This window comes from Kogia breviceps, chromosome 19 (assembly GCF_026419965.1).
Source record: "Kogia breviceps isolate mKogBre1 chromosome 19, mKogBre1 haplotype 1, whole genome shotgun sequence".
Lineage (NCBI taxonomy): Eukaryota > Metazoa > Chordata > Mammalia > Artiodactyla > Physeteridae > Kogia > Kogia breviceps.
In genome coordinates, this window is record NC_081328.1 from 48,820,600 (window position 1) to 48,843,059 (window position 22,460).

A 22,460-nucleotide genomic window follows, 5' to 3' on the forward strand; every position below is an offset into this window, starting at 1 on the left:
ATCTTTCTGTCTTCTTTGGAGAAATGTCTGTTTAGGTCTTCTGCCCATTTTTTGATTGGGTTGTTGGTTTTTTTGTTGTTGTTGAGCCGTATGAGCTATTTGTATATTTTGGAAATTAAGCTGTTGTCGGTTGCCTCATTTGCAAATGTTTTCTCCCATTCTGTAGGTTGTCTTTTCGTTTGTTTATGGTTTCCTTTGCTGTGCAAATGCTTATAAGTTTGATTAGGTCCCATTTGTTTATTTTTGCTTTGATTTCTATTGCCTTGGGAGACTGACCTAAGAAAACATTGTTATGATTTATGCCAGAGAATATTTCGCCTATGATCTTTTCTAGGAGTTTTATGGTGTCATGACTTATATTTAAGTCTTTAAGCCATTTTGAGTTTACTTTTGTGCATGGTGTGAGGGTGTGTTCTAACTTCATTGATTTACATGCAGCTGTCCAACTCTCCCAGCAGCATTTGCTGAAGAGACTGTCTTTTCCCATTTTATATCCTTGCCTCCTTTGTTAAAGATTAATTGACTGTAGGTGTGTGTTTATTTCTGGGCTCTCTATTCTGTTCCATTGATCTGTATGTCTATTTTTGTGCTAATACCACACTGTTTTCATTACTGTAGCTTTGTAGTATTGTCTGAAGTCTGGGAGGGTTATGCTTCCTGCTTTGTTCTTTTTCCTCAGGATTGCTTTGGCAATTCTGGGTCTCTTATGGTTCCATATAAATTTTAGGATTATTTGTTCTAGTTCTGTGAAAAATGTCATGGGTAATTTGATAGGGATTGTGTTAAATCTGTATATTGCTTTGGGTAGTATGGCCATTTTAACAATATTAATTCTTCCAATCCATAGGATATCTTTCCATTTCTTTGAATCATCTTTAATTTCTTTTATTAATGTTTCACAGTTCTCAGCATATAAGTCTTTCACCTCCTTGGTCAGGTTTATCCCTAAGTATTTTATTTTGAGGGGTGTGATTGTGTTTTATTTTTTTTTAATTTTTACTTTTATTTTTTTAATATTAATTTTATTTTTTATTGTTTAATTGGATTTTTTAACATCTTTATTGGAGTATAACTGTTTTACAATGGTGTGTTAGTTTCTGCTTTACAACAAAGTGAATCACTTATACATATACGTATGTTCCCATATCTCTTCCCTCTTGCATCACCCTCCCTCCCACCCTCCCTATCCCACCCCTCTAGGTGGTCACGAAGCACAGAGGTGATCTCCCTGTGCTATGTGGCAGCTTCCCACTAGCTATCTAATTTACATTTGGTAGTGTATATATGTCCATGCCACTCTCTCACTTCGTCACAGCTTACCCTTCCCCCTCCCCATATCCTCAAGTCTATGCTCTAGTAGGTCTGTGTTTTATTCCCGTCCTACCACTAATCTCTTCATGACATTTTTTTTCTTAGATTCCATATATATGTGTTAGCATACGGTATTTGTTTTTCTCCTTCTGACTTACTTCACTCTGTATGACAGACTCCAGGTCTATCCACCTCATTACAAATAACTCAGTTTCATTTCTTTTTATGGCTGAGTAATATTCCATTGTATATATGTGCCACATCTTCTTTATCCATTCATCTGTTGATGGACACTTAGGTTGTTTCCATGTCCTGGCTATCGTAAATAGAGCTGCAATGAACATTTTGGTACATGACTCTTTTTGAATTATGGTTTTCTCAGGGTATATGTCCGGTAGTGGGATTGCGGGGTCATATGGTAGTTCTTTAGTTTTTTAAGGAACCTCCATACTGTTCTCCATAGTGGCTGTATCAATTTACATTCCCACCAGCAGTGCAAGAGTATTCCCTTTTCTCCATACCCTCTCCAGCATTTATTGTTTCTAGAGTTTTTGATGATGGCCATTCTGACCGGTGTGAGATGATATCTCTTTGTAGTTTTGATTTGCATTTCTCTAATGATTAATGATGTTGAGCATTCTTTCATGTATTTGTTGGCAATCTGTATATCTTCTTTGCAGAAATGTCTATTTAGTTCTTCTGCCCATTTTTGGATTGGGTTGTTTGTTTTTTTTTGTTATTGAGCTGCATGAGTTGCTTATAAATTTTGGAGATTAATCCTTTGTCAGTTGCTTCATTTGCAGATATTTTCTCCCATTCTGAGGGTTGTCTTTTCGTCTTGTTTATGGTTTCCTTTGCTGTGCAAAAGCTTTTAAGTTTCATTAGGTCCCATTTGTTTATTTTTGTTTTTATTTCCATTTCTCTAGGAGATGGGTCAAAAAGGATCTTGCTGTGATTTATGTCACAGAGTATTCTGCCTATGTTTTCCTCTAAGAGTTTGATAGTGTCTGGCCTTACATTTAGGTCTTTAACCCATTTTGAGTTTATTTTTGTGTGTGGTGTTAGGGAGTGTTCTAATTTCATACTTTTACATGTAGCTGCGCAGTTTTCCCAGCACCACTTATTGAAGAGGCTGTCTTTTCTCCACTGTATATCCTTCCCTCCTTTATCAAAGATAAGGTGACCATATGTGTGGGGGTTTATCTCTGGGCTTTCTATCCTGTTCCATTGATCTATATTTCTGTTTTTGTGCCAGTACCATACTGTCTTGATTACTGTGGCCTTGTAGTATAGTCTGAAGTCAGGGAGCCTGATTCCTCCAGCTCCATTTATCATTCTCAAGATTGCTTTGGCTATTCAGGGTCTTTTGTGTTTCCATACAAATTGTGAAATTTTTTGTTCTAGTTCTGTAAAAAATGCCAGTCATAATTTTGATAGGGATCGCATTGAATCTGTAGATTGTTTTGGGTAATAGAGTCATTTTCACAATGTTGATTCTTCCAATCCAAGAACATGGTATATTTCTCCACCTATTTGTATCATCTTTAATTTCTTTCATCAGTATCTTATCATTTTCTGCATACAAGTCTTTTGTCTCCTTAGGTAGGTTTATTCCTAGATATTTTATTCTTCTTGTTGCAATGGTAAATGGGAGTGTTTTCTTAATTTCACTCTCAGATTTTTCATCATTAGTGTATAAGAATGCCAGAGATTTCTGTGCATTAATTTTGTATCCTGCTACTTTACCAAATTCATTGATTAGCTCTAGTAGTTTTCTGGTAGCATCCTTAGGATTCTCTATGTATAGTATCATGTCATCTGCAAACAGTGACAGCTTTACTTCTTCTTTTCCTATTTGGATTCCTTTTATTTCTTTTTTTTCTCTGATTGCTGTGGCTAGAACTTCCAAAACTATGTTGAATAAGAGTGGTGAGAGTGGGCAACCTTGTATTGTTCCTGATCTTAGTGGAAATGGTTTCCATTTTTCACCATTGAGAACAATGCTGGCTGTGGGTTTGTCATATATGGCCTTTATTATGCTGAGGAAAGTTCCCTCTATGCCTACTTTCTGCAGGGTTTTTATCACAAATGGGTGTTGAATTTTGTCAAAAGCTTTCTCTGCATCTATTGAGATGATCATATGGTTTTTCTTCTTCAGTTTGTTGATATGGTGTATCACATTGATTGATTTGCATATATTGAAGAATCCTTGCATTCCTGGAATAAACCCCACTTGATCATGGTGTATGATCCTTTTAATATGCCCCTGGATTCTGTTTGCTAGTATTTTGTTGAGGATTTTTGCATCTATGTTCATCAGTGATATTGGCCTGTAGTTTTCTTTCTTTGTGATGTCTTTATCTGGTTTTGGTATCAGGGTGATGGTGGCCTCATAGAATGAGTTTGGGAGTGTTCCTCCCTCTGCTATCTTTTGGAAGAGTTTGAGAAGGATAGGTGTTAGCTCTTCTCTAAATGTTTGATAGAATTCGCCTGTGAAGCCATCTGGTCCTGGGCTTTTGTTTATTGGAAGATTTTTAATCACAGTTTCCATTTCAGTGCTTGTGATTGGTCTGTTCATATTTTCTATTTCTTCCTGGTTCAGTCTCGGCAGCTTGTGCATTTCTAAGAATTTGTCCATTTCTTCCAGGTTGGCCATTTTATTGGCATACAATTGCTTGTAGTAATCTCTAACAATCTTTTGTATTTCTGCAGTGTCAGTTGTTACATCTCCTTTTTCATTTCTAATTCTATTGATTTGACTCTTCTCCCTTTTTTTCTTGATGAGTCTGGCTAATGGTTTATCAATTTTATTTATCTTCTCAAAGAACCAGCTTTTAGTTTTTTGATCTTTGCTATTGTTTCCTTCATTTCTTTTTCATTTATTTCTGATCTGATCTTTATGATTTCTTTCCTTCTGCTAACTTTGGGGTTTTTTTGTTCTTCTTTCTCTAATTGCTTTAGGTGCAAAGTTAGGTTGTTTATTCGAGATGTTTCCTGTTTCTTAAGGTATGATTGTATTGCTATAAACTTCCCTCTTAGAACTGCTTTTGCTGTATCCCATAGGTTTTGGGTTGTCGTGTCTCCATTGTCATTTGTTTCTAAGTATTTTTTGATTTTCTCTTTGATTTCTTCAGTGATCACTTCATTATTAAGTAGTGTATTGTTTAGCCTCCATGTGTTTGTATTTTTTTTTTTTTTTTTTGTGGTATGTGGGCCTCACTGTTGTGGCCTCTCCCGTTGTGGAGCACAGGCTCCGGACGCTCAGGCTCAGCGGCCATGGCTCACGGGCCCAGCTGCTCCGCGGCATGTGGGATCTTCCCAGACCGGGGCACGAACCCGTGTCCCCTGCATCGGCAGGCGGATTCTCAACCACTGCGCCACCAGGGAAGCCCTGTTTGTATTTTTTACAGATCTTTTCCTGTAATTGAAATCTAGTCTCATAGCGTTGTGGTCAGAAAAGATACTTGATACGATTTCAATTTTCTTAAATTTACCAAGGCTAGATTTGTGACCCAATATATGATCTATCCTGGAGAATGTTCCATGAGCACTTGAGAAAAATGTGTATTCTGTTGTTTTTGAATGGAATGTCCTATAAATATCAATTAAGTCCCATCTTGTGTAATGTATCATTTAAAGCTTGTGTTTCCTTATTTATTTTCATTTTGGATGATCTGTCCATTGGTGAAAGTGGGGTGTTAAAGTCCCCTACTATGATTGTGTTACTGTCTATTTCCCCTTTTATGGCTGTTAGTATTTGCCTTATGTATTGAGGTGCTCCTATGTTGGATGCATAAATATTTACAATTGTTATATCTTCTTCATGGATCAATCCCTTGATCATTATGTAGTATCCTTCTTTGTCTCTTGTAATAGTTTTTATTTTAAAGTCTATTTTGTCTGATATGAGAATTGCTACTCCAGCTTTCTTCTGATTTCAATTTGCATGGAATATCTTTTTCCATCCCCTCACTTTCAGTCTGTATGTGTCCCTAGGTCTGAAGTGGGTCTCTTGTAGACAGCATATATATGGGTCTTGTTTTTGTATCCATTCAGCCAGTCTGTGTCTTTTGGTGGGAGCATTTAATCCGTTTACATTTAAGGTAATTATCGATATGTATGTTCCTATTTCCATTTACTTAATTATTTCGGGTTTGTTCTTGTAGGTCTTTTCCTTCTTTTGTGTTTCTTGCCTAGAGAAGTTCCTTTAGCATTTGTTGTAAAGCTGGTTTGGTGGTGCTGAACTCTCTCAGCTTTTGCTTGTCTGTAAAGGTTTTAATTTCTCCATCAAATCTGAATGAGATCCTTGCTGGGTAGAGTAATCTTGGTTGTAGGTTTTTTTCCTTCATCACTTTAAATATGTCCTGCCACTCCCTTCTGGCTTGTAGAGTTGCTGCTGAAAGATCAGATGTTAACCTTATGGGGATTCCCTTGTGTGTTATTTGTTGTTTTTCCATTGCTGCTTTTAATATGTTTTCTTTGTATTTAATTTTTGACAGTTTGATTATTATGTGTCTTGGTGTGTTTATCCTTGGGTTTATCCTGTATGGGACTCTCTGTGCTTCCTGGACTTTTTTTTTTTTTTTTTTTTTTTTTGCGGTGCACGGGCCTCTCACTGCTGTGGCCTCTCCCTTTGTGGAGCACAGGCTCAGGACACCCAGGCTCAGCGGCCATGGCTCACGGGCCCAGCCGCTCCGCGGCACGTGGGATCCTCCCGAACTGGGGCACGAACCCATGTCCCCTGCATCGGCAGGCAGACTCTCAACCACTGCTGCCACCTGGGAAGCCCAGCTTCCTGGACTTAATTGACTATTTCCTTTCCTATATTAGGGAAGTTTTCAACTATAATCTCTTCAAATATTTTCTCAGTTCCTTTCTTTTTCTCTTCTTCTGGGACCCCTATAATTCAAATGTTGGTGTGTTTAATGTTGTCCCAGAGGTCTCTGAGACTGTCCTCAGTTCTTTTCATTTTTTCTTTATTCTGCTCGGCAGTAGTTATTTCCACTGTTTTATCTTCCAGGTCACTTATCCGTTCTTCTGCCTCAGTTATTCTGCTATTGATCCCATCTAGAGTATTTTTCATTTCATTTATTGTGTTGCTCATCGTCGCTTGCTTCCTCTTTATTTCTTCTAGGTCCTTGTTAACTGTTTCTTGCAATTTGTCTATTCTATTTCCAAGATTTTGAATCATCTTTACTATCATTATTCTGAATTCTTTTTCAGGAAGACTGCCTATTTCCTCTTCATTTGTTAGGTCTGGTGTGTTTTTATCTTGCTCCTTCATCAGCTGTGTGTTTTTCTGTCTTCTCATTTTGCTTATCTTACTGTGTTTGGGGTCTCCTTTTTGCAGGCTGCAGGTTCGTAGTTCCCGTTGTTCTTGGTGGCTGTCCCCAGTGGCTAAGGTTGGTTCAGTGGGTTGAGTAGGTTTCCTGGTTGGGGGGACTAGTGCCTCTGTTCTGGTGGATGAGGCTGGATCTTGTCTTTCTGGTGGGCAGGTCCACGTCTGGTGGTGTGTTTGGGGATGTTGGTAGCCTTATTATGATTTTAGGCAGCCTCTCTGCTAATGGATGGGGCTGTAGTCCTGTCTTGCTATTTGTTGGGCATAGGGTGTCCAGCACTGTTTGTTGCTGGTCCTTGAGTGAAGCTGGGTCTTGGTGTTGAGATGGAGATCTCTGGGAGATTTTCGCCATTTGATATTGCATGGAGCTGGGAGGTCTCTTGTGGACCAGTGTCCTGAGGTTGGTTCTCCCACCTCAGAGACACAGCCCTGACGCCTGGCTGGAGCGCCAAGAGCCTTTAATCCACACGGCTCAAAAATAAAAGGGAGAAAAAATAGAGAGGAAAGGAAGGGAGGGAGGAAGGAAGAAAGAAATGGAGGAAGGAAGAAAGCAAGAAAGGGAGGAAGGAAGGGAGGAAGGAAGAAAGGAAGAAAACAAAATAAAGTAGGATAAAATATAGTTAATAAAATAAAAAGTAATTATTAAGAAGAAAAATTTCTATAAAGGAAAAAAAAACGGGTCGGTCTAACCCTAGGACAAATGGTGAAAGCAAAGCTATACAGACAAAATCTCACACAGCAGCACACACATACACACTCACAAAGAGAAAAAACGGGGAAAATAATAGTATATCTTGCTCCCAAAGCCCACCTCTTCAACTTGGGATATTTCTCTGTCTATTCAGGTTTTTCACAGATGCAGGGCACTTCAAGTTGATTGTGGAGTTTTAATCCCCTACTTCTGAGGCTGCTGGGGGAGACCTCCCCCTCTCCTCTTTGTTCGCACAGCTCCTGGGGTTCAGCTTTGGACTTGGCCCCGCCTCTGCGCGTAGGTCATCTGAGGGCGTCCGCCCTTCGCTCAGACAGGACGGGGTTAAAGGAGCAGCTGATTCGGGGGCTCTGGCACAGGCCTGGGGGAAGGGAGGGGTATGGATGCGGGGCGAGCCCGCGGCGGCAGAGGCCGGCGTTACGCTGCACCAGCCCGAGGCGCGCCGCGCGTTCTCCCGGGGAAGCTGTCCCTGGATCACGGGACTCCGGCAGTGGCGGACTGCACGGGCTCCCGGGAGGGGCGGTGTGGAGAGTGATCTGTGCTCGCACACAGGCCTCTTGGTGGCGGCAGCAGCAACCCTAGTGCCCCACACCCGTCTCTGCTGTCTGCGCCGACAGCCGCGGCTCGGCTCGCACCCGTTTCTGGAGCTCCTTTATGCGGCGCAATTAATCCCCTCTCCTCGCGCACCAGGAAGCAAAGAGGGAAGAAAAGGTCTCTTGCCTCTTCGGCAGCTCCAGACTTCAACCAGACTCCCTCCCTACTAGCCGTGGTGCACTAACCCCTTCAGGCTGTTTTCACTCTGCCAACTCCAGACGTTTCCCTGGGATCCGACTGAAGCCCGAGCCTCAGCTCCCGGCCCCCGCCCGCCCGGGCGGGTGAGTACCAGTCGGCACCGATCCTCTGTGCGGGAATCTCTCCGCTTTGCCCTCCACACCCTGTGGCTGTGCTCTCCTCCGTGGCTCCGGAGCTTCCCCCTCCGCCACCCACAGTCTCTGCCCGCGAAGGAGCTTCTAGTGTGTAGGAACCTTTCCTCCTTCACGGCTCCCTCCCACTGGTGCAGGTCCCATCCCTATTCTTTGTCTCTGTTTATTCTTTTTTCTTTTGCCCTACCCAGGTACGTGGGGAGTTGCTTGCCTTTTGGGAGGTCTGAGGTCTTCTGCCAGCGTTCGCTGGGTGTTCTATAGGAGAAGTTCCACGTGTAGATGTATTTCTGATGTATCTGTGAGGAGGAAGGTGATCTCTGTGTCTTACTCTTCCGCCATCTTCTCGCCTCTCGGAGGGGTGTGATTTTAAAAGGTGTTTTTTTTTTTTAACATTCCCTTTCTGATATTTCATTGTTAAAGAAATGCAACCAATTTCTGTATGTTAATCTTTTATCCTTGCTACCTTGCTGAATTTATTTGTCAGTTCTAGTAGTTTTTGTGTGGAGTCTTTAGGGTTTTCTATGTATAGTATCATGCCATTTGCATATAAGGACAGCTTTACCTCTTCCCTTCCAATTTGAATACCTTTTATTTCTTTTTCTTGTCTGATTTCTCAAACTTCTAATACTATGTCGAAGAGAAGTGGTGAGAATGGGCATCCTTGTTCCAGATTTTAGCAGGAAGGCTTTCTCAGCTTTTCACCATCGAGTATTATATTGGTTGTGGGTTTGTCATAAAAAGTTTTATTATGTTGAGATACGGTCCCTCTATACCCACTTTAGTAAAAGTTTTTATCATGAATGGATGTTGAATTTTGTCAAATGCTTCTTCTGCATCTATTGAGATGATCATGTGGTTTTTGTCTTTTCTTTTGTTGATGTGTATTACATTGATTTTTGCGTATGTTGAGCCATCCTTGTGAACTTGGGATGAATCCTACTTGGTCATGTTGTATGAGCTTTTTTATGTGTTGTTGTATTCGGTTTGCTAATATTTTGCTGAGATTTTTGCATCTGTACTCATCAAAGATATTGGCCTATAATTTTCTTTTTAGGTGGTATCTTTGTCTGGTTTTGGTATCAGGGTGATGGTGGCTTCATAGAATGTCTTTGGGAGTGTTCCCTCCTCTTTAATCTTTTGGAAGAGTTTGAGAAGGATTAGTAAAAGTTCCTCTTTAAATGTTTGGTAGAATTTGCCTATGAAGCCATCTGGTCCTGGACTTTTGTTTGTAGGGAGTATTTTTGTTTACATATTCTATTTCATTTCTAGTGATTTGTCTGTTCAAATTATCTATTTTTCTTGATTCGGTTTTGGTGGGCTCTATGTTTCCAGAAAGTTGTCCATTTCTTCTAGGTTGTCCAATTTGTTGTCCAATAATTGTTCATAATATTCTCTTATGGTTTTTATTGCCCTAGTATCGGTTGATGTTTCTCCTCTTTCATTTCTTATTTTGTTTATTTGGGTTCTCTCTTTTCTTCTTGGTGAACCTAGCCACAGGTCTGTCAATTTTGTGTATCCTTTCAAAGAACCAGCTCTTGGTTTTATTGCTTTTTTTTCCTATTTTTTAATCTCTATTTTGTTTCCTCTCTGATATTTATTATTTCCTTCCTTCTGCTGACTTTAAGCTTTGTTAAAAGTTTTTAATTTTGATGAGGCCTAATTTATCTTTTTCTTTGGTCACTTATGCTTTTGGTGTCATATATAAGAAACCATTTGCTTCATTCAAGGTTATAAAGATCTACTCCTATGCTTTATGCTAAGAGTTTTATAATTTTAGCTCTTACATTTAGGTCTTTGATCCATTTTTTAGTTAATTTTTTTAGGTGGTGTGAGGTGAGGGTCCAACTTCATTCCTTTGCATGTGTTCCAATACTACTTATTGAAAAGACTCTTCTTTCCCCAATTGAATTGTCTTTGTACCCTTGTCTAAAATCAGTTGCCCATAAATGTATGTGTTTATTTTTGGACTCATCAATTCTGTTCCATTGATCTATCCTTATAGCAGCCACACTCGGTCTTAATTACCATAGCTTTCTAGTAAGTTTTTAAAATAATTTTTTTACTGAAGTATAGTTTACTTAAAATGTTTCAGGTGTACAGCAAAATGATTCATTTATAGATACATATATCTATTCTTTTTCAAATTCTTTTCCATTATAGGTTATTACGAGATACTGAATATAATTCTCTGTGCTATACAGTAGGTCCTTGTTGTTTATCTGTTTTATATATAGTAATCTGTATCTGTTAATCCCAAATTCCAAACTTATCCCTCCCCCCTTTGGTAACCATAAGTTTGTTTTCTATGTGTGTGAGTCTGTTTCTTTTTGTAAATAAGTTCATTTGCATCATTTTTTTAGATTCTCCATATGCATGATATCATAATGATATTTGTCTTTGTCTGACTTACTTCATTTAGTATGATCATCTCTAGGTCTATCCATGTTGCTGTAAATGGCATCACTTCATTCTTTTTTATGGCTGAGTAATATTTCCTTGTATATATACTACATTCACCTGTTGATGGACATTTAGGTTGCTTCCATGTCTTGGCTATTGTAAATAGTGCTGCTATGAACTGTAGTAAGTTTTGAAATTGGGAAACTTTGCTGTTTTTTCAAGATTGTCTTGGCTTTTCTTGGTCCCTCAGATTTCCCTAAGAAATTGAGGATCAGTTTTTCCATTTCTGCAGAAACACAGCTGGGATTTTGACAGGTATTGTGTTGAATCTGTAGATCAATTTGAGGAGAATTGCCATCTTAACAATATTAAGTCTTCCATTCCAAGAACATGGGATGTCTTTCCATTTATTTGTCTTTAATTTCTTTTAATGATGTTTTGTAGTTTTCAGTGTATAAATCTTGCTCTTCTTTTAAAATTTTATTCCTAAATATTTTATTCTTTTTGATGTTATTGTAAATGGAAATTGTTTTCTGAATTTCATTATCAGATTGCAATGAGTATTATGCTAAGGTAAGTCAGGATGCATGTTATAATGTCCATGTACCTCTAAAAAACAAAAGGTGTATAATAACCAAGGTAATGGGGAGGGAATGAAACAAATCTAGAAGAAGGCAAGAAAGGAAAAGAAAGGGAATCTAGAAGAGGCAAGACAGATAATAAGCACTTAATAAGACAATAGTTTTAAACCCCAATATGTTAGTAATTTCATGAAATGAAAAGGAACTAAATGTTCAAAGGCAAAGTTTGTTTAATCCAAGAGCCTTTCCACTGTGGTGGGTAATTGACGGTTGTTCATTTGCTACACCACCACTGGTCACTCAGGTCCTGAGAAGGTTCTAGAAGTCCCAGTTCCCAGGAGACTTGCAGAAGTTCCATGGCAGTTGGTGCCCGTCAAGGGAAGGGAGCCATTTCCTTTACTGGTCTGGGAAAGAGCTGCCCATTGTTTGGCTCTGCTTGCTACCTGAGAAGCCATTTGCTGTCAGCTGTGAGTGGCCGTGAATTGTGTGAGGGGTGCTCAGAGGCAAAGCTGAGGAGGTTCCAGAGGACAGAGGTAGAACCCAGGCCCTGGTGGACAGAGTAGACCCATTACCCATCCTGGAAGGTGCTCTATTCCCTGCTCGGGGACAGTCAGGATTTGGGGCACCCATTTAAATTTTATGCCCACAGGGAATGCCTCATTTGTCCTGGCCCTTTGGAGCTTCAAGGGTGTTCCCCCAACTCTCCAGTTAACCCTGCCCCTAAGGGAGACCCACAAGGGATTCTCCCAGAGGAATGTGAGCAGCTTCTGTGGGGTCCATGGGCACATGATGGGGACTGGGGGGTGGGAGAGGCTGAAGGGCTGGGCAAAAGTTGGGGTTAGGACAGGGAGAGTGTGATGAGCCCCACACCTGCACATTGGGTCCACCCCCTCCTGTCTGAGTTTAGCCCATATCCTGAGGCTGTGATGTCACCTTCCTGAGATCTTTCAACCTGACCCTTTTGTTGTTTCATTTCACCTTTCCCCACCCCATCACCTTCAGACTATCTTGCTATGTATGATCCTTTCCTTTTCTCCTTTTCCCCAGAGCCCATCTCAACCTTTCCCAGCCTATTAACTTCCTGGTCACAGTTAACACAAGCACACACCACTGCCGTGTGGCCCTGCTCCATGGTGATACCCACAGCGGGGCAGAGGGCAGCCGTCCAGCCAGAGCAGACAGACACAGCCCCCTGGCCCTCCCTCACCCGCAGCCCACCCTCGGCTGAAAACAGTATATTCACGATGACCCTTTCCTTTCTCGATTGGTTAGAACAGGGATTTCAGATGGTTCCAGCGACAGGAAGGAAATGGAGATTCCCCAGGAGACTGTGCTGTGTCCGTGTCTCTGTTCATTTAACAGGTGTGAGTGAACGTCAAGATGACGCTTATACCAGACGTCAGGTTAGAGTATTTGGAGAGTGTCGCTTCCATCATCCTAAAGTTCAAGCCGGACAAGTGGAGTAAAATGGTCGGAGCAGAGGAGAACGTGGGTTTGTTCACCGAATTCTTTGAGAAACCGGATGTCCTAGTTCTGGTGCTAACACTCAACCCCGCCGGCATGATCATACCCTGCCTGGGCTTCCCGGCCTCCCTCAAGTCCAAAGGGATGTACTTCGTCAAGAAGAAACCTGAGAACATCAGCAAGGACAACTACAAGGACCGTCTGGTCTACGGGGACATAAGCCCCAGTCCTGTGGACCAGCTGACCGCCATCGTGGAGGAGGTGGGTGCATCCCGGCCTCGCTGGGGCGGGGCAGAGGGCTCAGGAGGAGCAACACCTGTTTCTCATACTTTGAGGGAGTGGCCGTGAGCGCTGCTACTCAGGGAGCAGGTCCAGGGGCCAGCAGCGCCTGCGTCACCTAGAAGCCGGTCAGGTATTCGAGAGCTCAGGCCCGGCCGCCCTGACGGCTGAGACAGATCGGCATTCTACCATGACCTCCAGCTGATGCTGTGCGTGTGAAGGCTGAGTGGTCCTGGCCACCACCTGTCCTCTCTCAAAATCATTAGAACCTTCATACTGCACTGGGGACATCCCTGCCTGTAGCCTCAGAAGGCATGGGCCATTTGAGATCCAGTAGATGGGTTTCCTAGTTCTGAGACTTCAAGCAAAGAAAGGGAACAAGCAGGTGCTGCTCTGTGTGTCTCTCCACTGTTGGCAGGCATGGCAGGTGCAGCTCCCTCTGGAGAGTCAGACCAGCCAGGGTTCCAGTGACTTAGCTTTCCTAGTCATCGTTCTACTCCTCTGTGAGATGGGGACATGCGTCCCTGCCTTGTGCAGACTCAGGCCACAGGGCTGCTCAGCCAGGACCCAGGCCAGCCTCCTCTCACATCCACTGAGGCAGCTGGCATGGCACAAAGCTGGAGCACATGGGTGTTTGTTGTTCTCTGCCCGGGCTGCCCTAACAAAGCACCACAATCTGGAGGCTGCAAGTCCCAGATGAAGGTGTGAGCTGGGCTGGTTCCTTCTGAGACCCCTCTCCTTGACATGTAGATGGCCGACTTCACACGGCCTTGAGTCTTCACGTGGCCTTCCCTCTGTGCGTGTCTGTGTCCTCGTCTCTGCTGAGGACAACTGTCATATTGGGTTAGGGCGCCCCTTAATCACCTCTCGAAAGGCCCTCTCTCCAAATACAGTCACATCTGGAGGTGCTGGGGCTCCCACGTGTGACCCGGGGGCGGGGGCACAGTTCAGCCTAAAACAGCACTCTGAGGCAGCGCGAAATGTTTGCTTTCAGCCACGAGTGTGTGCTCTTGGGGTCTCCCTTCATGGAGATGGCACAGGGGCTGGGCTGTCGTCCCTGGCCTCAGCACCTCGACTGGCCCCACCTCCTCCTGCAATGGGAGAAGGGCTCGGTTCCCCCCCACCCCCCGCGGGCACCCAGGCACCGAGGACCCTGCTTCTCCTTTCAGGTCCTCTATTCCCTGTTAAACCAAAGTGAAAACGTGAGCGGATGGCCCCGTGTGGTCTCAGAGGACATTGTGAAGCAAGTCCACAAGCTGAAGAACGAGATGTGTGTGATGGGCGGCAAGATCAAGGGGAAGACACTGCTGCCCGTCCCGGAGCACCTGGGCAGTCTGGATGGCACCCCTGAGTCCATGGAGAGGTAGGGGCTCGGCGGGGAGCTGGCTGGAAGGAGGGTCATCTGGTCCCCGACCACCAAGGGTCAACTGTCTCACCGAAAACTGGTTTCGGAGCCGATGAAACCGAGGGGGGCAGGATGGTGCCTTTAGGTGCTGAGGCTGAGATCGAAGGCACAAGGACAGAACAGGACGAGACACTGGAGCCCCTGAGAGTCCAGCTCTGGCAACTGCTGGACACCTGTGCTCCAGCCCCTCCTCCGTCAGACACAAGGACTAGGCCAAGGACGTCACATTGTCACATGTGACACAGGAAAGGGGATACCCAGCTTTGGGACGTGGGTACTGAGGGACAGTGAGGGGCGTGGAAGGGGTTTGCAGCAGGTGGAGGCTGGGCTTCTAAATCGAGGCTGAGGCATCCCAGTGGCCCACAGAAGCACGAGGACTGCGAGGTGTCGCCTCGCAGCTGCCTGAGCGCCATTTGCAACCACCTGGTGTGTGCGACGCTTGAAGCAAGTTGCAGTGACAATGTGTTCCCTTACTCCCATCAGAGGGCGCCCGCTCCTGCAGGGCTTATCACACGGCAGGTCCTCTAGGCCCCCAGCACATGCCCCATGGTGACCCCTATCAGAACTGCTGGAGGAGCCGTCACGAGCGTGGATTTTATTCCAGAGCTGGCCCTCCTCATCCTCTTTCTTGGGAATCCCTGGCAACACCCGGTGTTGGTGCAGGGTCTCTCCTGGCTGACAGCCTCTCCCCGCCGACTCTGCCTGGCAGGATCCCCTCCTCCCTGGACACCTCGCTGCTGCACGCCATCGAGACCATCATCATCGACTGGTCCCACCAGATCCGGGATGTGCTAAGCAAAGACTCGGCCCAGGCCCTGCTGGATGGACCGCACCCCCTGCCCCGAGTCGAGTTTGAGTTCTGGGACGCCCGGCTGATGAACCTCAAGTGCATCCATGAGCAGGTGACGCCTTTTCGGCCCCTGGCGACCGGGCGCCCACTGGAGTCCTGAGCATCCAGCCTCCCCAAGGGGACCCCTGAGGGGACCCGGGTAACCCGCGTAGATCCCTCAGCACTGGCGATGGGGTCAGGCAGCCTTCGTCTAGAATCTGTTGAAAGGCTAATTTTCTTCTTTCCTTCTCAGCTCAACAGGCCCAAAGTGAACAAAATCGTCGAGATCCTGGAAAAAGCCAAAAGCTGCTACTGGCCAGCCCTGCAAAATGTGTATATGAATGTCACTGAGGGTAAGAGGGTGGCCCTATGAGAACACCTCCCCCCTCCAAGAGGAAGGTATCAGCCCCTCCTGGGAGGGGCTGGGCAGGCCCCTTGCTGACCCTGGGGTGGAGGCACCTTCCGCCTCCCCCATCAGCAGCTTCCTTGGGCCCCGCCTTTTGAGGAAGGCCCGTTCTTGAGGCAGTGGGTGTCCATAAACACACAGAGGGGCCCGTCACCATTTCTGACCATCGGGGGTGGGGTCCGGCTTCCGCTCCCCTGTGGATGAGCCCCTGTTCCTGTTTGGGGCAGGCCTGAAGGAAGCCAACGATATAGTTCTGTATCTGAAGCCTCTGCAGATCTTGTTGGAGGAGATGGAACGGGCTGACTTCACGATGGTACGTTAGCAAGAGAAAGGTCACGTGGCAGGGGCTGGGCTTGTGTCTTGGGGGAGCAGGGGCTGCAGGCTTCCTGGCTGTGGTCAGGCACGAGGACCTGGCCAGTGCCTCTTCCTTCCCCCTGGGGGTCCCCTCCTGGAGCCGTGGGGAGGGGCGTGCTGAGGCGCTGCGACAAAGCGCCTCCCGGCCTGTCTCTCCCCAGCTGCCGAACTTCATCGCCAAGGTGCTGTTTACCATCTGCTCCATCTGGGCCACGTCCGAGAACTACAACACGCCCTGCCGGGTCCTCGTCATCCTGCAGGAGTTCTGCAACCAGCTCATCGAGATGGTAGCCCCCCGGCCCTGGCCACCTTCCCTGCCTCCTGATTGGCGCCCCCCCATCCCGCCCCGTGTTCCCCAGCAGTTTTAAAAACAGGCAGACATGCTGGTGCAGGGATTTATAGGCTCCGGGCTAAGGCTGGGCCCTCTTGGTGGCCACCCAGTGTTCTCCCAAGACCTGGGCAGTGCCAGCCCAACCTGCCCCACGCCAGCAGTGGGGGGGGAAGAAAGTGGGGTGGCCCACTGAGTCCCGGCACCCCAAGACTCGGCCGGGGCTTTGTGGGGTTTATCTGCTCCGACACCAAGCCTCCTCCCGTCTCCCTCAACACCGATTCCCTTTCCTTCTTCCATTTCACAAGCACAGGTTACGCAGCCTCCAAGGTGTGAGTTGCAGCCTCACGCCGCTGGGCTGCCTGTGTGTGTTAGAATCATGCTCGCAGCCCTGTCTGCAGGCCCAGAGGGACCTAGTGGCCCAGGATCCCGCAGCCGTAGCAGGACTGCGTTTCTGGACCCCTAGAGGGCCCCTAGTCATCTACCATCAAAATCCGGCTGTGCTGTGGCCTTAGCCCGGGGTGGGGGTCCCGGTGAGAGAAACGGCTCGGGCGCCTGCAAATGCCCCGCAGTCAGCAGATGGGCTGGGACAGCGGATGTGTCAGAAGAAGTGGCCCAGGGACCCGGGGTGGGTCATTCTAACCAGTGAAACAGCTGTGGACAGTGCACCTGGATGTCACCCCTCCGGCCGGTCCGAACTTGGGGACACCTTCTCTTCTGCCCAGACTCGGACCTACCTGAGTCCCGATGAGGTGCTGAAAGGCCTGCAGGGTGAAACTGAGGCTGTGCGGAGCAGCGTCTCTCTGTCCGTGAGCGTCCTAAAGGAGCTGTACCGAGCCTACGAGTTCTGCTGCACAAACATGAAGCTTTTCTTCAAGGTACGGTCTGGTTTGTAGAGAGCGAACCAGGGGAAAGAGGTCGGGGTGACGTTGGCCCCGGCGTCGGACCCCATGGACGTGTCAGAGGCAAACGCAGCCTTTTCTCTCTCTCTCTCTCTCCCCTAGAAAGACAAGGAGCCGGTGCCTTGGGAATTCCCTTCTTCTCTTGCCTTTTCCAGAATGGATTCCTTTTTGCACCGCGTCCAGACTATCGAGGTAAAGGTGGAATTTGTCTCACCTCCCCTTGTACCACTCCGGCTGCCCTCACCTTAGGAGAGCTGTGTCTTCCGTCCTTATCTCGCTTGCAAGTAGGCTGCCATTAGGGAAATAAAAGTCACCCCCAAACATCTGCGTCATGGGGAAACCGAGTCCCTGGGCCGCCTCTGCCAGGCCCAGAGCTGTTAGCCCGGAACAAAGAGACCCATTTTGCTTACTTTTCCCCTTTTTCCTGCTTTCTGTCTATGAGCAGGTTAATGACAAGGGCAGTGACCCTGGTCAGGAAGCCTGCAGGCCAAGGGAGAGAGTTAGTGGGACTAAGTTAGCCCAAGTGATGATTTAAGAAGGACCCTATTTGGATACATGGAATGACACATGGCAAATTAAAATTTTTTAGAAGTTTCAAAATGATTTCCTCTGGGGAGAAGAGGTGAGAGTTGAAGGCATGGGTAGGGCAAGAAAGTGTTTTTTAATTTTTTTTCAAACTCTGTGCACATTACATCCTTTAAAAAAAACAAAAACAAAAACAAAAAACGAGGCACCATTCATTCATTGGGCAGTGATTTTATGATGGACGCCATCAACAGTGGCTCCAGGAAGGCAGGTCTAGCTCTCATCCACACCCTCTGGGAGGCAAAGCAGGAAGCCCCCTTAAGACTCCCAAATTCCCATGATGGAGTGTTTCTTCATGCCTGACGTCTCGAGCCCAAGAACTGGAAGGTCCCAGCCAAGTTTCTGGCCAAGTAGCCACTGGTTCCTACATCATAGATTGTGAATCAGGAGGCTGCTTCTAGGAAAAGAGGGGCTTTTGGGGGTGGGGGAAATGGCCGTGCCAGCCACCCCCTGCCTGAGGGCTGTGCCACCCATGCCGCCCTCCTTGGGTGTAAGGGCCCCAGAGCTCAGCACATGAGGATGCTGTTACTTTGCGTTAGGTTTGCTTGGGTTATAGCTCGATTCATGTTGGACATCTGGGGGGACGTGGCGTCACCCTGGGCACTGGCTTAGGGGAGGGGCACGGGTACCCTACAAGCATCTTCCGTCTAAGCAGTGCCAGGCACTGGGTCAGGCACCTGGGGGCTGCTTGTCATCCTAAGAAGCCTTTGGGGTCTCGATCGGGGAATAAGAGCTACACACAGAAGCGTTAGATGACGTGATAGGACTGAATGGAGTCAAATGCCAAAAGGAAGAGCGCAGGTAGCAGTTGGGGATTCTGGAAGAGGAGGCAGCACCGTGGGCTAAAATAGTTGGGACGGCTTCCAGGAGAAGGCGAGGTGAGACCCACACCTCGGAGGGAGTGAGGGAGTGGGATATACACACAAACATCCATCAGGCACCCTGTACGTGAGGCCATCAGGAGCCCCCGCGTGCCTTTCCAGCTGCTTCATCCCACAGCTGAGGAAGTGGGGCCCCGGTAAAGTGTGATTTATGTAGAGGCACATTTCGCCCAGTGTTGGGTCAGGACAAGAGCCCGACCTTCACCTCCTCCTCCTCCACGGTCACAACTTGGAGGTGACTCATGGGACCCTTCCTTCCATCTCCTTTCTGCTACGGCGACAGCTTTAGAGAACATTAACACCAATACACAGAGGGCCCCTCCAGACTGCTGTGTGGCCCCGGGGCTCCTCCCTGCCGGGGTCAGAGCTGGATGAGTGACTGAACCGTTGGCGTAGTTAGGAAGATGAACTGACGAGGGTGCTGGGGTTTCCTCCACCAGGAACTTTATAAAACAGCCATCGAGTTTCTGAAGCTGGAGAAAATTGAGCTCGGGGGCGTGCGGGGCAACGTCCTCGGAAGCCAGCTGACTCAGATCTCTGATGAGGTCTTTGAGCTGGTGAAGGTTTTTGCCGACTGCAAATATGACCCCTTGGACCCCGGAGATTCGGTAAGTCGGGGGCCTTGGCAGGATCGATGGCAACTGCCCCAAGAGTGGGAAGGCACATGGAGGGAGCACGTGTGGCAGAGCACAAATGGTGCGAAAGATCTGCCCCGGGGCCTTCCCTGGCGGTCCAGTGGTTAGAACACTGCTGCCAACACAGGGGGCGAGGGTTCGATCCCTGGTCGGGGAACTAAGATCCCACATGCCTCACGGCAAGGCCGAAAGATAAAACAAACACCCAAAAAACCTCTGCCTGTGGAGCAACCTCCTAGACGGTGAGCTTGCTCAGCCCGGATGTAACGTGAATCCTGCTGAGGGCGCGGGGGGTGCCCATGGGCATCAGAGTGAGCCCACCCCCCTGCTTTGCATGCCGGTTACAAGGTTGGTGTTTCAATTCGCTTTCAGAGTTTTGATGACGATTACGCTGATTTTGAGACCAAAATTCAAGATCTGGATAGGAGGCTGGCCACGATCTTTTGCCAGGGGTTTGATGACTGCAGTTCTATTGAGTCCTGTGCAAAGGTACGGGTGGGCGGGGACTCTGCATTGACTGAGAGTTTGTCACAGCAGCACTGCGATGCCGAGAACGACTGTAGAGATGGTCTAATCATGCAGCCTCATTCATAGGTGAAGAGCTAGGCCCAGAAAAGGCCAGGGACCTTGCTCGGGGCCTTAGAGCAGGTCAGCAGTCATCACCTTGAGTAGCACTGCCACATCTTAGAGTAAGAGAGGAAAGTGAACACGAGGTGGTTATTTTACTGAGTCCTGTTGCGCTCCATTTATCCTTATATGATTCAGTTCCCCCACTCCTTATAAGGAACAGAAGTTAGAGAGAGGCAAAGTTGCTATAAAAATAAAACACATCCACATTTTGAGCCACTGAGCCACACTGACACTTTCTTCAACATTTGAGACCCAAGAAATAAACACAGTATCATTACGGGGGGCCGTCTCTAGGTGGCGAGGTGATGGCTAATATTTGTCTGTCTTCTGTGTGCTTTTCTACAGTTTCCGAGTTGTGTGCGTGAAGTGTGTAGTACTTTTAAAGTTAGAAAAAAAGCACTGATGTTATAAAAATATTTTAAAATAGATTGCAGAAAAGCACTAAAACCCATAGAGAATGTCAACTTGAAAGAGAAGCGCAAATGTCCAATACAGACATAGGTTGTTGGTTTAGCCTCTCAAACAATCAGGAAAGTGCAAGTTAAAACAGCAAGGTGCCTTTGTTATGGGTCAGGCTGGCTGGAATTGTGAGGAGCTAGACACTCAGCCCCACTGCTGGTTGGCGCCCCCCCCCCCCCCGAGGATCCCTCAACAGCAGGCACATCGGGGGGCATGGAGACGGGCCCCCGGACCTGCTCGGTCCAAGCTCACAAGGCAGCCAACATTCAGTGCCAACACACCAGTGCCAGTTCACCGACCTGCAGGCAGAACACCCAACACCAGGCACATTCTGTCTCTGCGGACAGAACTCTTTCCCTAGGGCACGCTCACCCTGCTACTCCCAGGATGGTTTTGAAACAAAGTCCAGCATTTCAGAGACCCCCCCCACCCGCTCTGTCCCAGGCAAACCAGGACCCTCACCAAGCAGGCAGGAGGGGCTACATAAGCGTGGGTGAGAACAGAGTCTGTGTGGTAATCAAATGTTCCACAACATCAGCCTGTGTTAACCTTTCCACTGCTGCTGTGACAGATTACCGCAAGGGAAGCCAGCTAATTTAAATAGTAAACTCAGAAGAACATAATGAAGAGAGTAAATTTGCAGACCCCTTACTCAAAAGAGCAGTGCTCAGAAGTTAGGCAGACATGGTGATTATCGGACTTTCCAGTGTTTTGCAAACATCACTGTGTCATCAGATAATTCAGAACTCGGGCATTTACACCCGTTTGTCAGAGTCACAAATGGATGGCTTGGGCTGCAGAGACCACTGGTGGGTTTCTCCTGGCTCACGTGGGACTTTTGAGATACAGTTCACATAGCATACAATCCACCTGTTTAAGGTGTACAGTTAAATGGTTTTTAGTGCATTTAGAGTTGTGCAGCCATCCACAATCAATTTTAGAAGATTTTCATCACCCCCAGTCATTCCCCATTTCTCCCCGACCTCCCCAATCTTAGACAATCACTAATCTACTCTGTCTCTCTGGATTTGCCTATTCTCACATGGCACTTCTCTAAAACCTTGAGTTAGTCACCAATATTTAAAAATGGAGAGAATGCACATAAAAATCCAGGCTTTCACTCTCTTTTGGAAAAACATCTGGCCACACGGGACACACAGTCCCTCGTGGTAACAAGTGGCTGCAGGGGAGGAGCTGTTCCTCGCGATAGGCAACACATCTGTGCTTCAGTTTGCCCCGCTTCTTATTGGCCTAGCCCAGCATTTGTCACGCCTTTATGGGACCTGCCTTGCCCCTAGGATTGAGAGGGGGGATCTCTGCAGGATGTAGTGTATGTGGCTACAACTCATCTGGACAACAGATGTTGAGTATTTCAGTGGGCAATATATGTATCTGCTTGGGCGGCTTTTTTATTTCTCTGTCTAGTTTTATGCATGTGTATCATCCTTGACTCTGCAGGTCGGAACTATCTCTTCCCCTCACTTTGCAAGCCTCTGGGTTGCTGCCAGTAACGCAATGCCTGGAGGAGATGACCGATAATTAGCCCATTACCTCATTTAATTCTCACAAAACCCAATCTCTTTGCTAAATTCATTACCTACATTGTCTATCCCGTTTTACCAGCTCAGACAGGTCAAGAAAGCTACTCAAGGTCACAGGGCTAGCCAGCAAGTAGGGAAACCAGGGCTCCAAACCGGCTCCAAGGTTCACTGCTGGCAGGATCCCTGTTCTAAACCACTCGTCTGGACGGGTCCCGTGGCCAGGAAGGCGGTCGGCTCGTCCTAGGTAGCATAGGGCAGTGGCCGCTCTTCCAGAGGATGCCGGGGCTGGGGTTGAGTTGGGGACCCGGGAAGCCCGCCACCCCTGAGCACAAAGATCTCTCTCCTGCCAACGCCAGGCTGTCCTTTGCCTTTTAGATTCTTTCAAAAAATGCAAATGCTTGGGGATTTGAAGCTCTGCAAATGTAATGATCAATTCAGTCCTGGATGGAGTTGGTGCTCCAGGCAAAATACCAGTGAATGCAAATTAATGCAGTGCCCGC

At 46.8% G+C, this 22,460-nt stretch overlaps 1 protein-coding gene across 1 annotated transcript in view; it reads left to right on the plus strand.

Moving 5' to 3' along the window:
• The first annotated feature begins 12,642 nt into the window (after positions 1-12,642).
• DNAH17 (dynein axonemal heavy chain 17) overlaps positions 12,643-22,460 on the plus strand; it is a 110,819-nt gene continuing 101,001 nt past the window's right edge. Inside the window, exons 1-10 of the mRNA XM_059046474.2 lie at positions 12,643-12,987; positions 14,175-14,368; positions 15,120-15,312; positions 15,493-15,592; positions 15,873-15,958; positions 16,161-16,286; positions 17,053-17,205; positions 17,332-17,421; positions 19,136-19,303; positions 19,703-19,819. Of these exons, the coding sequence (XP_058902457.1) occupies positions 12,643-12,987; positions 14,175-14,368; positions 15,120-15,312; positions 15,493-15,592; positions 15,873-15,958; positions 16,161-16,286; positions 17,053-17,205; positions 17,332-17,421; positions 19,136-19,303; positions 19,703-19,819 (1,572 nt within the window). The remainder of the gene's footprint in view (positions 12,988-14,174; positions 14,369-15,119; positions 15,313-15,492; positions 15,593-15,872; positions 15,959-16,160; positions 16,287-17,052; positions 17,206-17,331; positions 17,422-19,135; positions 19,304-19,702; positions 19,820-22,460) is intronic.